Source organism: Megachile rotundata, chromosome 4 (genome assembly GCF_050947335.1).
Source record: "Megachile rotundata isolate GNS110a chromosome 4, iyMegRotu1, whole genome shotgun sequence".
NCBI lineage: Eukaryota > Metazoa > Arthropoda > Insecta > Hymenoptera > Megachilidae > Megachile > Megachile rotundata.
The window spans coordinates 15133638-15151398 of NC_134986.1; the positions used below are offsets into that span (position 1 = coordinate 15133638).

Genomic DNA, 17761 nt, shown 5'->3' on the forward strand with positions numbered 1-17761 from the left:
TTATGAAAAATGTAGTGGAACGCGCGCGCGTAATATCTCGGTTTGCAAATCCTTGCCGACTGAAATTTTATAAGCTCGCTCCGCGTGAAATTGGCCGACAGGCGTATAGAATATTCTTCCCCGTGACGGACAGTGTTTTTTATTTCAGTCATGGAAAACAACGCGAATCCTCAAAGGATTTTGAAACGAAACGGCACCGTGAATATTCCTGTTATTAAAACACCAGGATAATTGCGAATACGTTTGCGAAGCGTCGTTCGTTTTAATTTTTTTTTCTCTATCGTTGCTTTTTTTTAGTTTTTGTTTTTTTTTCTATTTACGAATTTTCGTCCCTTGTTTCGCGAGTACTCGCTGGAAAAATACACTCCAGAGATTTTTATCGACGATACACCGTTTGCTACGGATATCATCCAGGGAATCAAGACAATTAGGAGATCACGTTTCCGGACAATTCAACCGACTGAATCATGTTTCAGGGACGAAGGAAGCGTGTATTCCGCTCGGATTAATATTTTTGCCGAACGTACATTGGACGCTGATTAGGTGGCTTTTGGGAATTTGGGGATTTAGGAATGCGGTGATTTGGGAATTTGGTTGATTAGGAATTTCGGATTTTGAGAATTTAGTGATTTGCGAATTGGGTAATGTGGGAATTGGGGAATGTAGGAATCCGGGAATATGGAATCGGGAAATTTGGAATCGGTGAATGTGGAATCGGGGAACATGATGGAATCGGTGAATGTGGAATCGGGGAATATGGAATCGGTGAATATGGAATCGGGGAATATGGAATCGGTGAATGTGGAATCGGTGAACGTGGAATCGGGGAATATGGAATCGGTGAATGTGGAATCGGTGAACGTGGATTCGGGAAACATGGAATCGGGAAATATGGAATCGGAGAATTTGGAATCGGAGAATATGGAATTGGGGAATATAGAATCGAGAAATTTGAAATTGGGAAACTCCGAAATTTCAAAAATTGGAATCTTAAAAATTGAGAATTTAGAACACTTATACCACAAAATTACTTCCAGCAAATCACCATATTAGTGTTCATTTTCTGACCAATAATCCTTAACATATTAACTAAGTTCATAGTTTAACTTAACAAGTTTTTCTTGCCGTTGGTTCACAGATGAGGGGACACGTATCAACGCGTGACTTCCTTTCGACCATAATCCATATGGATGGAACAAGGCAGAAGGACTGAGAGAACAAACCCAAGTCGAACAACGTCGTTCCCCTGGTCCACGTCTCGTTTCGTCATCGAATCGTTTTCGTTGACCAGGGACAGGATTGATCTTTCTGCGAACAAGTGTGAGTAAACTTCTTCTCTCATCGATTTCTAATCATTCTTTTACCGTTTATCTGCTTTTGGATTTGTCTCTGTTTTCGTTTGTTTGTTCCTTTTTTAGTTTCGGTCAGATCCGCAGAAGACGTTCAGACTCACGATCCTCTTGATTCTCCATAAATGTCTGACACAGAAACTCTTGTTTCTATTATGAGATTCTAGTGAACATATGTCAGGGTATTAATTGCGTAGTTCGTTTTCATCGACATGAAAGAGGTGTATTTTATCGCATTATTAATTACATACATATTTACAACAGATGTTCTCTACATGCTCCTTCCATTTCTGTACACACTTGACTGCTTGTATCGTGAAACTCTGTACGTGTGTCATCTTCTGATTAGAATAGTTAAATGATATTGGTAAATCAATACCCTTTAAGCTATGCAATCATTCATTACAAGGACAAATAATTGATATTCGCGATAGATGTATGGTGCTGTGTTGATCTATTGTAACAAAGCACATGTAGAACACTGTCTATTTGTTAGCTTAGAAGCTAGAGCATTGGTATATATCAAAGCATGATATGTCCAAATTGTTAATCATACTAATTGTAATGAAAGCAGTTACTTTTCGTTTCTATTCTGTTGGGAAGATAATAAACAAAGAGAAACCCAATTAAGAACTAATTAATTAAAACGTGTGGCTTTAGTTACTTCAACTGAATTATAATTAACGTATTGTAATCGCTTCTATGTATAGATTTTCACAAAAACACTATCTCTATGATAACATTTATGATAGCATTACTGATAACATTTTCACTGTCAATTTTGTCGAAGGTCGCTTGCATTAACATTCAATGTACAGAAAAGTCCAATTATTTCCTTTAAACTCAGAAACAATTAGAAGTGTTTAAGAAGTTTCAGAAGGTTGGCAATGACTACAGAAATATAGGCGGAATATCAACAATGCCTATGAATAACTTTATAGAACAGCTACTTATTGTTTTAAAGCAGATGTGTTTCTTCAACATATGTTCACTAGATTCGACAGTGCCCATTTATCTAGTCCATATACTATACTCTGAAAACACTTTCTACTCTTAATACTCTGAGGCTAATTTTCGATTCACCCATCATACATTTAAGAATTTACTATTGCATTATTTTATACAGTAGAGGTGTTTGGTTTTATTATACTTATTCAGCTATTAAACGTGTCGGTGCATGTAAACTGCAGTTTGTGTAAGAATACAAGATGTGTGTAATGAAGTGAAGACTATGTATGTAAAGATGTAATGCATGTAATGTATATGAAGATGTATGTAATGTATGTAAAGATATGTGTGATGTATGTAACATATGTAAACATGTATGTTATGTATGTAATGTATGTAATGTATGTAAAGTATTTAAAGTATGTAAAGATGTATGTAATATTTATAATGCACGTAATATATGTAAAAAATTACAAGCACCTTCATTATAGCAACATCCATTGATGAATGAAGTTGCTATAATAGGGTTGTAATTGATACATAAATTACTCGACACGTTTAATAACTGACAAGTATACTGAAATTTAACTTTCTGATAGTAACTGAAGGTTTGTACGTTAGTTTGAGGGTAGGGTACTGTATCGAGCCGTGTTGCTGTAAAACTGAAACTGTGTTTGGTGAAATTGCAGTCACTCGAAATTCGTGGGTAATCGGTGTCGGCGGCGAGGATGGCGAGGAGCAGCGTCACTGCGAACGCATACCGGCGATGCACCGATTGCACCGTCGTCGTTCATCGCGATGCCATTGTCGCAGTTCGTAGTACGTCCCCTCGCGAATCACGATCGATCGGAATCGGGTACGGTAGAAACGGCCACGGCACTGGTACCTCTGGCAACACCAGCTACTCTACCAATTTCGATCAGGGAGAAGGGCACGGCCGATTAGAGTCGCTCCTTTCTATATAACTGCCGAGCAGCACGTGATTCACGTAAGTTCGAGAGCATTGATTTTTTCCGACTAACGTTTTCTCTTCAGTTTCCTATTTCAACCTCATTTTTCTCTTGTTTGTTAGTTGGAAGTTATTGAACGGATGTTGTATGCACTTTCACACCCTTATGCTTAACGACTTTGTTAGCACCTCACACCGGATCGAAGAATGTAGTCTTGGATAAAGGATGTCAGGATGAAGTTTGCAGAGAACAAAATTAATAACTAATCGTTTTGAGATTGCGCGTCGGTACTGACAATGTAGTAGCCAGTATAGCTATGCTTTTATTGGACAATTTATTGGATATTGGTGAACAAACTTGAAAATTTATGGACACGAACATATAGGATTTGAAAAGTTCACGAATGTCATCTCTCAAAATCCCAACCGGAAAGGGGATGTTTATCCACAATAATTTTTAGTCGTAGGTTAATTCATAGAACAAAAGAATGCTCTTCATTTCAGAAATAAAAACCATTATTCAATTAATTTCTTCTCTAAAAAAATCACTGTGTATTTTTTCTCTTAATGAAAGTAATTGGTGTATTATTAATGATTAATGGGCAGCTCCAAGCAATTTGTCACCTGTTTTGTAACAACGTTTTTTTCGCTGGAATCAATTGGCTCAGTAATTCCCAAAATGATTCACACTGTTATTGAAATGCTAACTTAATAATCAATTTGACCTAAGAAAGTCCTTTCAGTTAATTATTTTTTTCAAGAAATCTAATAAATAAATAATTACTTATTCAATATTTTCTGCACGAAATGGAAAATTTTAACAGAATTCTGCACGATAGTTATGAACGAATAAATTACTTCGATATCGTGCGGGAATTATGAGGAATGACAAGTTTTCTCAGAAGATTTTCTTGTTTGTTCGCCATATTCGAATTACAAAGCTTACAGTGTAATGTGAAGATCATCAGCGGCACAATGCGAAGCTCGTCCGTTGAAAAATGTCTTTTGTTACGCAAACGACTATAAAGAAAGTGGATATTGATTTTTCACGAAGGTTTTAGCGATAAAGTTGCCGACGTTTCGGTGAAACGCTTCGAAAAACATCGCTGTTAACCTTCGGTTAAATTAGATTTTAGTCGATACATTGGTTATTAGTTTTAGCGTTAACTCCTGTGAAAGCTTCTTTACGACTGGAATTCTGCGAAACGCATGTAACGCTCGTTGTTATGGTTGTACGGTACCATAAATACCGTGATCTGTGTTTCGTCGTGCAACTGTTAATTACCATGTTGTTTAACTGCAGAAACGTTTGCAAAATTTCAACTGGAAACATTGGAAATTTTCTGCAGTCTTATAACAGTATATTAAGACATAGTTAGTTCATTGTTAATAATTGAATAGAAATTGTGGTAATCTAGAAATTTGAGAAAATTTATAAATTTGTCAGGTTTGAAAATTTGGAAGAATAATGGTAACCACGACAATGTGTTAACATCAAAGAACGTAATTAACAATTTCCTCCGTATCTTTTTACGACTATCAGCAAAGCTTCCTGGTACAATTAAAAAGGCTCGAATATAACCATTGTTTTATTTCTCACGTAGAATGAAGTCAATGTTACGCAATAACCTTGCGAACACGATGATGCAATGTAAAAAGAGAAAAAAATGTGCGATGAATTTTCATCGATTGTTCTCGTTGTCATCTATCGTCGCATACAAATAGTGTCACCCGGCCACAAAGCTAGAAAAATATTTTTTTCACCCCGTTCAAATTCAATCGAGTTCGTGATGCTCCCTTGAACCTGTGCTCTAAATTTTCTAGATCTCTGGATATTCAGCTTCCAGCTTTTGAGCAAATACGATCGTTTACTCGAGCACTCTGCCTGGCTATGTTCATGGCTTTCTGACGAATTCAAATATTCTATAGTCACTTAATTATCGAGGATGGTAGAATTCGACGTTAATCATCATAATTGGTTGAAGAAGTTTTGTTATTTACATCTCGATATTTTCGTTTTAATACCATGAATGTAACAGAATAAAATTTTGTAGGAAGACAAAAATTATCTTAGTCTTTATATTTTATATAGTAATTCATATGTTAAATATAGTAAGAATCCTCGATTAACTTTGATTCAGTGTAACGCACTTTGTATGTAGAAGTAATAAGTTAATACAAAATTAGCGTGAAATTAAAATAAGACTTCTACATTCGCAGTTCCTCGAGTGGCTTAAACCCTCTGTTTGACATAGAGACTTAGAAATTGTTCGCTTTGTCATGAAGTACTCTCTTAAATGTACTATAGATACCGAAGATCCGTCCGAAAGGTCGGCGCCGTACGGCACTCAGACTTTAACTCCCTGTTTCTGGAGTGACTTAGACTTTCGTCTCTTTGCTTCCCACGAGCGCCTAAAACTTTTATATTCTCGGATGCATATTTATTTATTTATGCTGAGATGACTTCATTCAACACTTTGTTTTCTATTGTACGTTGAGCAGGAAATTACTGTACTTATCATCCGAAAATTGTACCTAATGCGAGTATCCTTCATTGTACTCTGAGAGTTAAATTACCATACGTTGTATTCACTACGCGTTGTATTAGCTGCTCATTATATTTTCCACATGTTGTATTTGCTATTCATTGTATTTTCTATGCGTTGTACTATGCGTTATATGATCAATCTTATAAATATCTTCTGTTAGTTTTGACAAAGTAAATGCTAACTTTAGCGAGCTGATGGTCCTACAAAATAAGTGCCTCATAAATATCACGCAGATATGAGCGATAAGTCATTCCCAGTATTAATAGCCATAAATATAATCTGAAATCGTTAAAATCTAAATACGGATCAGAAATGACCTGGTCACGTAGTTTCTCTTTCGAGGGTCAGCAGGTCGAACTTGTGCGTCTACCTAACACGAATATTATTTTTTCTGAATTTTTCTCATTTCCTTTTTTTCGTTAGGCTATTACAAGAAACTGTTCGGAGGCCTTGACATATTCACTGGCATATTGCTCGCTGTTACACGCGCGAATGCTTAAATAGTGCAAACGACGAATTATCGACCACATCGCGATCGTTTCTGTACGTTAGAGGCCTGCGACTTCGTTTCTGAACACACGGAGTTGTTCGAAGGGAAAACTTTCGTCACGGCCAGAGGGGGCCAATCATTGGCCAAACTCCGCGCAGCTGGATGTTAATCGATAAGAATATTTTCCGTGGCTGATTCGTCGATACTGTAGGGATTATTTTTAGATAACTTCGACGAGTTCATATAAACAATAACAATAAACCGTAACTAAACACTTTACATAGCCCTCAGTCATATCATTTACACATAATAGAGAATGAGGACCACATGTTCTATGGTCACATGCATTTCGTAGTAACGAGAGTTTAATATATTATATCGCCATCGATATAATGCTTATTGTACTTCTCTTTTCTGTTTCGAAACATTAATGGATTTGCTCGTTTTGTGTTGCAGAAATCAAGAGGAGAACGAGTGCATCTCGCAGAATGGATTTGTGCGGGGTCTACTTGTCTCAACTGCGAGCGATGCTCGTGAGGAATCTTCTGCTGAAGAAGCGCGACAAGCGGAAGACTACAGCGGTACGTGAGAAGTTCATTATTAGCTTTCTTAAAGCTCATTAACCACAAGCACCTGGCCTTAAAGAATCAGCTTTCGTTTGGAGTTCAACCAACGAGATGATACGCTATGATCAAGGAAATCGAATGGACGATCCTTAGAGCCGAAGAAACTGGAAAGGATAATTTCACAAAGCTTTTGTTATCGCTTCAGTTTTCTTATTTTAACACTTTACGCGCACTGTATGTATGTATAAGCCGTTGATTACACTCGAGTACACACGAGTGGTTGTTAAAAGCTACTAGGATTTCGCGATTAAAACAAATTGTATACATTTTGTAGGTCTGGTCCGTAATTGACCCAGAAAGTTACAGAAGAAAAAGCAATGCGATATTTCTGCAGCTGTCAGGATATTTCTGCGCTTTGCAGGAGAGCATTACCACACGCGTTAATGCGAGCGTATTTTTATTTCTCTCCGTTCACCACCGGCAAAGTCGAACAGTTTTATGATAAGAGTGTAGAATCTTAATTGAGTTAGTTCGCGCTGGGAGGGCAGTACTAAGTATAGACACGGTAATACTTATTTTATGTATAAATCGATTTTCTCCACCACTAACGAGCTATATTTAGGTATGCCTTTCCCCTCTTCGCTTCGATCAATCCTTTATCTTAACAAGTCTCTGTAAAAGTTTGACGAACATCACCTGAATACCTTCTTGTTCTATTTAATAATTAGTTGAAGATATGAAACTAATTAATAAGGTATTGTTAATAATTCAATTGTAACTCGAAAATGACATGTAAATGCGGTAATTAAGAATCTCGAGAATATGGACTACTTCCAATTTGGAGTTCAAAGTGAGTCATCACAAGAAAGCACTTCATTCTAATTACTTAACCGGAAACAATTTCATGAAATATTTTGAAGTATAGGAGATTAAATCTTACTAGAAAAGTGGATAGAATTACTCGCATGTAATATTCAGTGGGTTGAAGATTCACCCTTTACCTTTTAATACCAAGCTATTCTTATAATTAGATTTCATACACTTAAGTTCCATATAAATATCTGAGTGTGCAATGCTTAAAAATTTGTAAGGTTTTAAATTTTTAAATTCCAAGGTCTCAGATTTTAAAAGCTCCTAAATTAGTTATATTTTAATATGCAATGTAATTCCGCCAAAATTATCTCTGTACCCAACAAAGCATTTTAAAAATCTCTGCCACGGAACTATATCAGCGGGACGTTTCTACGGATCAGCGAGTTCCGCGTCGTCGAGACCTGAAGATAAATCGAATTTTCATTAGAAGACGAAGGGGGTGAAAGGGGAGGAAAAATATGCACGTTCGATGCCAGTACACTGTAAACCAAATTCACGAGAGCATGAAACGATATAGAAAGAGGAAGAAGATCCTCCGCAACTAGTTTCCACGGATGGCGACAAAATGACTGCGTTCCGTGGATGTCCACGACTGCCAAACTGGAGGGCGTATTGCCAATTCGTTTCGTCGCTGTTTTTGCGTGAGCTTTGTGCCAACTGGGCCAAGGGTCGTCGTGAACAGACGTACAGAACTTTTTGTTTTCACCAAGTTTTTTTTCTTCAGACATCTCTATCGTGGATCGGAGTAACGCAGCGACGACTCTTCATCGTTGTCGATACACTTGATCAAGGATAACATCGAAACGATCTCCTCTGCTGGCAATCTTAAAATAAACTTGGTCACCGAGGTGGTACAGTTACTAGCACAAGCGATCTCCAAGAAGATTATTCGTTGTTTTCGTTTCATTGGAACGGGGAGACATTTGGAAATTTGGAAAGGACACATAGATTCAATTGGACACGAGGATGCTGATAATATCGTAAAACGTTTCAAGGATACGTAGTAAACAATAATAATTCAGAATTTTATTATTCAAGATTTATTCCCTTCCACAGATACGTAAAAGATAAAAACAAGATATCAATTAAACCAACATTATTTCTTCCTGGAACACTTCTGTTTTCCCTCCTTCGCTTTAAAAATGGCCGGATCGATAGCGTTCGTGGGTCCCATGTTCCACATGGACGTGGAAATGGTTTCCGTGGGTTCAATAATGGAGGGCAGTAAATGTGGACCAACAAGAAAGTACACCTGCTCGACCCACGTCGGCAAAGACACACCCGCCACACAGCATTGCCACAATGGCAAGCCGAGATGAACCAGCATCATACGAAAATATACAATGAAACTGTCAGCCAAATGGTACCACCGATTCGCTTCCTCTCGATGCAGCCAGATACTAGGTGCTTCTTGTTCCGCTTTCATCCTATACACCAAATAGACCTTGGCCTTGCCACTTTCTGGGAAACACTGCGCGATTTCGAACATCTTGCAACCGTGCGCACCACTTCCTTCCAGAAGAACAGAAGCACTGTTCTCGACATCAGTCGCGCTACTTGAAATTACCTCCGTTTCTGCCTTCTCGGAATCGACGGAAGAGGAAGAAGACACATCTCGCTTGCTGCTGGAATCCGTGGGACGTTCTTTGATGTTCGTGTACCGTTTAAGGGAAGAGAATGTCCCTACTTCCATGCGTCCAACTGAAAATTCTTCACCTGCGAGTAATGAACGTGAATACACCAATTGACGATGCGAAGATCAATAAATTTATTATATATGTATTAACAAAAGCTGTGTTAAGATTTGGACTCTAAAGTTGATATTAACCCTTAATGGGAATTTTTTAATAGTGCTATTAAAGATGCACGAAACGGAGATATTAAATAATATTAATAATCTATGATCACGAATGAAAGTTGATAAAAAGGAAATGTATGGATAATTCTCCAAAGGGGTTTACCAGCTATCTCAAGGTTCCACTGGAGCAAGAAACCATCGATCGAGGCGTAGAAGTTTTTAACATCCTCTGGGAGCACACAACAATGTCGTTGCTCCCAGTTGGTAATAGTCGTACTCTCGCATCCGTTTCTTCTGTCGATTCGTACATTTTTTATATATGGCAGATTCTCGAGAATCTTTACCACGCCCAGCGTGAGGTTCTCGTAGAAAGAGTCCTCTGTAACGATATCCACGTAAAAGGACATCGCTTTGCTTGTTTTATTCTGAAAGTCATGATATTACATGACTGTCTGACTCTGCTCAGCAATGCTGTTAATTTCCATAAATTATTAAGATACGTGTGATTTTTGTTAATTATGGTATTTCATTTTGGAACCTGTACATTTTAATCTAATAATCTATTGTAAAAATGACTATAAATGTACAGGACTTCCTAATGGACTCAAGAGTATTGCATTGAAGAAGTCATTGTTAATAGGAAAAAATAAATTGAAACTCTTTCGATGAGTAAGAGTAGATTGATAAAGAACAGAAAAGATGTATAAATTGAATAAGTATTCTTAGTAGTGCATATTTTGCAGAAACTTCATGACTCACCCTTATATTTATACTGCTCGCTCAGAATTTCTCAGACACTCCTGCAAGGAATCTAATTTTAATTTTTTTAAATCATTGGTAAGAGTCTATTTTAATTTTCCAATGACTCAACTTCAAATCTTTCAAAGAAAAAGAAATTTGTATTCAATGCATTGATATTTTACAACCTTGAAAAACCAACATTTTTTTTACTTGCCTGACAGAACCTAAATCCTTGTTAGAGGGTCGAGAACAATCGTCCTGATGAATCGGATTAGCCTGATCCGTTGTTGATCGCCATGGTGACCGAGTATGAAAGCGAATCGGTATATATACTTTTCCGTATTCGCCGAAGGGTGGGTTTATATCGAACGCTTGCGCAGGTTTACTTGAACGTCAGGTGTAGAAGAGGGTGCAGGCCAAATAATTATTATGCACTTGCGAGGGAAATGGTTCTTTTTCGAAAGTACTGCTTTTGAAATTGATATGTATATGACATGCATTATTAACGCGGTGATTGCTATAGCGGCCACCGGAGACTGTCCCTGAGTTAGGGGAGCTTTGTAGAATAAAAAAAATATTTTACTGTATTCATTTCCGCCGAATGAATTGTAATACGTTGATCTCCAAGCTGAAGGTGTTAAAAGATTTTAATTTAATTTCTTTTTATTAAACATTTTTAATTTTGTTTACAGGAGATTTTTCTACCCCTTTGTATCCTAGGCGTGTTGATCGTGGTAAAAGTATTGCCGCCAAATCCAAATTACCCTGCAATGACAACGCAGAGACAGGAAGGTGGTATATTCGAAACATTCAATGGTTACAAGAACAACACTGTCGCTGTTGTTCCAAACTCAACAGAGACCTTGGTATGTATTTTGACAATTGCCAACTCTTTTATCAAAATGTAAATCGTTATCTGTTTTGTTGTAGATTTTTTTAAATGCAATGAATACCCTATGGTTATCGATGTGGGATTATCCTGGCAAGCTTCCCTTGAATTTCATGGTGTTTGATACAAAGGATGATCTACAAGCAGCGTATTGGAGAGATCCATACAGTGTACCCTTAGCAGTAATCTTTGAAAATTCTCAACCTATATCTCAGCATCTTCTGTAAGATAATTTGAATTTTGTTCAATGTGTTATTTGATTCGTGAGATGAATGTCGTGCATTAATCATGAAATTGCAATTTATGCACTATACAGATATGAGATAAGAACCAATCCTTCATACACAAATCCGCCTTCACCGACTGAATTGTATTCCGCTCCAGTTACTTGTCGGAAAGACACAAGCCATTGGATGGGTGGAGTATTGTCGATAGAAACCGGTGGATCATGTCCTGTAAATAGTTATTTACACTCTGGTTTCTTAGCTCTGCAAATGATAATGGATACCACGAAAATAAGAGTATGTTCTGAACTCGTTTTATTGAAGCCCTAATAGTATGGAGTACATTTTATTAACTTAATCACGCCTGCTATTAATTTGCAGCTAGACACGCAAAATACCGATATAACCGTACCGAATGTTAAACTCGAAATGTTTCCTAAGGAAGCTTTCACTGCAGGTAAAATATTAGAGCATTCGCTAACTCTCATGAATGATCTTCTTTTATTTCTTTACATAGCTATGCATGTTAAATAACCAACATTAGAATCATGGTAGATTATTAATCATAGAAAAATAAAGATGTGTATGGTTTAGGAGTTAAACCTTAATGTATCTGTTTTTATTTCGTGGGCATATTTCTAAGGATATCTTTTATTTAGACTGGATGCTGGCCTTTAGAGTTGTTATACCTCTCTTTATGGTTCTGGCTCTTTCACAATTCGTCACTTACCTCCTGATCCTGATAGTCGGTGAAAAGGAGAAAAAGATCAAGGAAGGAATGAAGATAATGGGCCTACAAGATTCTATCTTTTGGTAGGTTTGCTTTTCTGTAGTAGTATTATTTAGAAATTAGTTAATACATCTTATTAGTTAATTTTATTAAAAAAAAGAATCAGTGCATGTTTACCAATATACGCTTTACTGAACAAATTTTTATTTACAGTAAAATGGAGAATTTACTAAAATCTTTTTTACTAATAACAAATCAATTTTTTTCTATTTTAGGTTGTCATGGTTCATTATCTACAGCGTCTTTGTCTTGTTACTCTCTGCCGTTGGAGTGATACTACTTTTTACACTACAAATGTTCCAACATACCCACTTTTTACCAATATTCCTTTTGGTAGTACTTTACAGCTTTTCCATAATCATGTTTGCGTTCATGATAACACCTTTCTTTGATAAGTCACGTGTAAGTATTTCATTAATTATATCGGTATTGTATTATTATTAAATGCAATTATTTATTTCAGACTGCTGGTGTACTTGGTAATTTTTCAGTAACAATATTGAGCTTGATGTATTTCATACAAGTTTTTGTAAAAGATTCTAGTTCCATTTCGTTCTGGGTGGTTTCTCTCCTCAGTCCAACAGGCGTTGCTTTAGCGATGGATAAGGTTTGTATTCATAAAAATATGTAACCCAAATAAATTTATAAGTAATCTGTAAGTAATTATTATATTTATTATTACAGGCTCTCGTGTTAGATTTACAAGGAGAGGGAGTCAATTTTGACAATCTTTGGTCTGGTCCAGGTATACCTTTCGGAGGCAGTCTCATTATGATGACACTGGATATTTTTCTATACGCCTGTTTAGCGTATTATTTTGATTCCGTCATTCCAAGTATGTTTTTAAATTTCTTAAATTATCAACGAATAATTGAGTATTAAATAAATTTTTGTCTTAGGTGAATATGGAGTTAAAAGAACTCCCTGGTTTTGTTTTACACCCGGATTTTGGTGTCAGAGAAAAGCTCCACGGGTGGGTCTCATAAATTTTAATAAAAAATACTGTATACGAAGGAAAATAGAAAAATGTATTCACAGACGTACTTACAGGTACCATCATCGAATGGCGAATCAAATTCTTTTATACCCGGTGAAGAGACAAACCGTGATATTGAACCAGTCGTACGCGAGATGAAAGGCCGCGAAGCCATTAGAATAGTCGATCTTTACAAGTCGTATCAGAAATGTCGTAAACCAGAGATTAAAGCTGTGAATGGCATCAACTTAACAATCTATGAGGGGCAAATTACAGCGATACTCGGACACAACGGAGCTGGTAAAACGAGTTTGTTCAATATACTGACTGGCCTGACTGCACCTACTGCCGGCACTGCCTTGATTTTCGGTTACGATGTCAGAGATTCCAATGATATGCAAATGATACGAAGTATGACTGGTGTTTGCCCACAACATGATATTCTTTTCGATCTTTTAACGCCTCGAGAACACCTCGAGTTCTTTGCTGCTGTCCGCGGTATTCCTAAATCAATGATCGAACATGAGGTACATACATCTGCTGCTACATATTTAAGATACAATCGATTATAATTATTCCGTGTAATGACATTTTTATTTTCAGGTCAAAAAAACTTTGAAAGATATCGATTTAACTGAACATGCAGATACTTTCGCAAAATACTTAAGTGGTGGTCAGAAAAGGAAGTTGTCTGTAGGTATCGCCATTATTGGAGATCCAAAAATTATTATCCTTGATGAACCCACAGCGGGAGTAGATCCTTACTCCAGAAGACAAATGTGGTCCTTCTTACAATCCAGGCGTCATGGGAAAGTGATTTTATTAACGACCCATTTCATGGACGAGGCAGATATATTAGCAGATAGAAAAGCGGTTATTAGCAAAGGAAGATTAAGATGTTGCGGTAGTTCTCTATTCTTAAAAAACAAATTCGGCATTGGATATCACTTAACGTAAGTTAAATCGAACTACAGGATATTTATATACGTGCATTTTATAATACTTGTTTAATTTGTTAAATACCAACAGATTAGTACTTGAAGGAAATGCAAGAGAACACGCTATTACCAGATTAGTAATGTCTCATGTTTCAAAAGCGGAAAAGGCAAGACGTCATGGTCGCGAACTAAGCTTCATTTTACCTCACAATTCCGTAGAAAGTTTTGCACCACTATTCTCAGCTATCGAACACGAAGTTAAGACTCGATCTAGCAGATTAGGTATCAGCAGTTATGGAGTCTCAATGACTACTTTAGAAGAGGTATTCTTGCATTTGGAAAGAGACGAAGGTACAGAATGCACGATGGATAATTTGTCGAAGAAAATGGTGCGTAATCGTGCATTGAGCAGGTCATTATCATTACAATCAAAAAGCACATTTTATCAGAGTCTACAGAATGAAGGTGGTACTGTTCCAAATGATAATCAAGCGAAAGGTAAATTCATAATAACACTCATAAAATATCATTATGTTCATGACGTTCGAATTTCACTATTGTATTGTACTCTAGGTGCAGGAGATTTACCAGATGGCGTTCAAAATGATAGAAACCCTCCTGTTCGCGGCCTTGGATTAGACCCCATAAAAATTAGGCCTAATTTCCTTCAAACCCTATACGCTATGCTTCGCCTAAGGATACTCAGACTCATTAGAAACATTCAGTTACTGTATTTCACTATTGTTGCGCCTCTTTTTTTGATAGTACTTGGCCTCTATTTAAATAGCATTCAAACGGTTGAGGTCAAAATGCAGTCTTTAAAATTAGATACCGGTATGATTTACTTCTTATTATGAGAGCTATTCTGTATAATAATCTGAACAGGTGTTTAAAGTATATGTATATTTTTCTTGTTCAACAGATACCTACGGCAACGAGACCAAAATTTTGTATGCAAACAATACCGATCATGACATTTCAGATTTAATCGATGGAATTAGTCAGGATGTAAAATACATTGAAGAATACTATGGAAACTTCGCAAACTTGTTGAAGATTGCACCACATATAGCCGCTTTTAATATTACAGAGTTCAGTTTGCCCAAGATTGATTTAACTATCGCTTATAACGACACTATGCAACATTCCCTACCGATCGTGATAAACCTTTTATCTAACACCTATTACAGGTACCCTTGTTAGATTAGATAAATATTTTAAATTAATATAATTACTACATGAAACATTATTGTTTATGTGATTAGAATGATCTCAGATAAAGAAAATTCTAAGCCAATCGAAGTGAAGTCGCATCCTTTCCAACAAACATCACAACCACAGGAATTTAATATTGGTACAGCAAGTTCAGCTGTATCAATCGGAATGAATTTCGTCTTATTACCAGTAACGTTAGTCGTAGACATGGTGTATGATCGTGAAGTAAGATATCCTTTTCGTACATCGTATCTGTACAATGTACAAACACTCTGATTTAACATTCATTACTGCGTGTGTTTTCAGATAAAAGCGAAAAATCAACTTCGTGTCAATGGTCTGTCGTTTTCTATGTACTTCTTGACGTATTTCATTGTACTTGTCGGCCTGATGACATTCATCTGTATATGTATTCTTGGCATTATATTTCTCTTCGATGTGCCTTCGCTTCAAGAAGTACCAGCACTTATTACTCTTAGCGGTCTTCTGATGCTCTATTGCCCATCGTCTATCCTATTCACAACATGTATGAGTTATATTTTTGACAAGATGGATTCTGCTCAAAGTATTTTGCCTAATATCGCAACATTCTTTGGGCTTATTCCGTTTATACTAGTCACAATTCTGGACATGCTGGGCCTTAGTAAGTTATGATCAATTATAATAATTTAGTAATTAACATAATTTAAATCCTTTTGGTTGAACAATTCAAGCATTATAACATTGGAACGATTAAATTTTCCAGGTGGAACGGCGGCATTCGTTTTACACGTAATCTTTTCGTTACTGAACACCCTGTACGTACCGTATGCTGCAGTATATTATGTAGGAAGAGTTCATTTGATGTGCTCTATAAATGCTGCTTGTCATCATCTCACCATGTCCGATTATTTAACTACGGAAATTATTTTAATGGCCTTTGGCGTGCTTCTGCACTGCCCAATGTGGTTCTTCGTGCTTCTGATCTTAGACATTAGAAAGAGCGGTGGCAATGTCAGTGATATCTTCAAACACTTTTTGGTTAGTAACAAAGTATAGTATAAATATAAAAACTGTCGATCATATAAAAATATACTTTGTGTTAAATGGTTGTTTTGTATTGGTAGCGTAATGGTGGTTCTGTTGGCGAAGAAATCATGGAAAACACGGATATCGGAGAACACGAAGACTCGGACGTTAAAGCTGAAAGACAAAAAGTCTTTAATCTTATTACTTCATCGTCGGTTCAAGAACCACCTGTAGTTCTAGTACAGGTATTGCCTTTAATGGATTTCATACTCTTCATTCTTTTCTACAGAAGTCGCATTTTAATTGAATTGTATTTGATAGAACTTGAGAAAAGAATATCGACAAAGAGATACCGGATCATGCAGTTGTTGCTCTAAACAAGATGAAGATGCCACTACTCAGATACAACGAAAGGTTGCTGTAAGAAATCTGTCTTTAGCGGTTGAACCGGGAGAAGTACTTGGCTTACTGGGTCATAACGGTGCTGGTAAAACAACGACTATGAAGATTATCATAGCAGAAGAAGCAGCCACTCGAGGAAGAGTACAGATCGGTGGTCATAATATCAATTCCAATATGGCAGAGGCTTTCAGACAAATGGGATATTGCCCTCAACATGATGCTCAATGGAAAAATATCACTGTCAGAGAGCATTTGGAATGCTATGCTGCGATTCGTGGTGTGCCATGGGGAGATGTCGATAGGTAGTTTATTGAAACATTATTTTATTTACACTCTAGAACCTGCGAACATAAATGAACTTGATTTTATAGTATTGTGGATTTATATCTCACTGGTCTTCAAATTCATGAACATGCCAATAAACAAACTCAAGAATGTTCGGGTGGAACCAGAAGGAAACTCAGTTTTGCCATGGCGATGATAGGTGGTCCGAAAGTTGTCCTAATGGATGAACCTAGTACAGGAATGGATCCTAGATCAAAGCGATTTTTATGGGATACCATTCTTGCTAGTTTTCAGGTGTGTTTCATCATTCAGTTTACTTCATCTCTAAAATGGAACATTTTCTCTAATTATAAATTTGTCTTCAATAGGGTGGTAGAGGAGCGATTTTAACGACTCATTCAATGGAGGAAGCTGACGCTTTGTGTTCTAGAGTCGGTATAATGGTGAAAGGGGAACTGAGGTGTATCGGTTCAACGCAACACTTGAAAAATCTATACGGTGCTGGATACACCCTAGAAATGAAACTTTTAGGGGGTGACTGCACACCTACGACACCTTCTGGTGATAGGATTACGAGTTTGAAAGAGTTCGTTTCTAGTCTTTTTCCAGATGCAACTCTGGAGGAAAGTTTTGCTGACAGATTAGTTTTCGCTGTTCCCCAACATGCAGTTAACTCGCTGGCCGAGTGTTTCATGCAGTTGGAAAAAGGTAAACGTATAATTAATTGTTGAATGTATCGTGAATGTAATGCAATATTTCTAACTATTCTAT

The 17761-nt window shown here is 36.8% G+C and overlaps 2 protein-coding genes and 1 long non-coding RNA gene across 8 annotated transcripts in view; 2 read left to right on the forward strand and 1 right to left on the reverse strand.

Annotated features, from left to right (window-relative positions):
- Positions 1-17761, forward strand: part of LOC100878820 (cholesterol transporter ABCA5) — a 28050-nt gene that overhangs the window by 6673 nt on the left and 3616 nt on the right. Inside the window, exons 2-25 of one of the 6 annotated variants that reach the window (XM_076530971.1) lie at positions 1139-1320; positions 2987-3285; positions 6742-6866; positions 10956-11129; positions 11194-11375; positions 11469-11673; positions 11758-11833; positions 12036-12189; positions 12382-12568; positions 12630-12773; positions 12851-13001; positions 13066-13139; positions 13205-13669; positions 13746-14095; positions 14172-14578; positions 14654-14914; positions 15003-15270; positions 15346-15520; positions 15602-15938; positions 16041-16315; positions 16402-16548; positions 16625-17007; positions 17077-17284; positions 17359-17698. In XM_076530971.1, the coding sequence (XP_076387086.1) occupies positions 6774-6866; positions 10956-11129; positions 11194-11375; positions 11469-11673; positions 11758-11833; positions 12036-12189; positions 12382-12568; positions 12630-12773; positions 12851-13001; positions 13066-13139; positions 13205-13669; positions 13746-14095; positions 14172-14578; positions 14654-14914; positions 15003-15270; positions 15346-15520; positions 15602-15938; positions 16041-16315; positions 16402-16548; positions 16625-17007; positions 17077-17284; positions 17359-17698 (5056 nt within the window). In that variant the 5' untranslated portion in view covers positions 1139-1320; positions 2987-3285; positions 6742-6773. Of the gene's footprint in view, positions 1-1138; positions 1321-2986; positions 3286-6741; positions 6867-6973; positions 7090-7185; positions 7417-10955; positions 11130-11193; positions 11376-11468; positions 11674-11757; positions 11834-12035; positions 12190-12381; positions 12569-12629; positions 12774-12850; positions 13002-13065; positions 13140-13204; positions 13670-13745; positions 14096-14171; positions 14915-15002; positions 15271-15345; positions 15521-15601; positions 15939-16040; positions 16316-16401; positions 16549-16624; positions 17008-17076; positions 17285-17358; positions 17699-17761 lie in introns of those variants that run through there. The other 5 variants (XM_003703971.3, XM_076530969.1, XM_076530970.1 and 2 more) reach the window with 5 other exon arrangements.
- LOC105662639 (uncharacterized) lies at positions 7423-10955 on the forward strand. Its single transcript, XR_013037939.1, has 2 exons — positions 7423-8704; positions 8781-10955. It is a non-coding gene; the product is annotated as an uncharacterized LOC105662639 (long non-coding RNA).
- Positions 8737-9929, reverse strand: LOC105662638 (tubulin polyglutamylase complex subunit 2). Its single transcript, XM_012286782.2, has 2 exons — positions 9686-9929; positions 8737-9440 (listed from the first exon to the last, which is right to left on the reverse strand). Exons 1-2 carry the CDS (start codon positions 9927-9929, stop codon positions 8821-8823), a joined length of 864 nt encoding a protein of 287 aa, XP_012142172.1. The 3' UTR covers positions 8737-8820.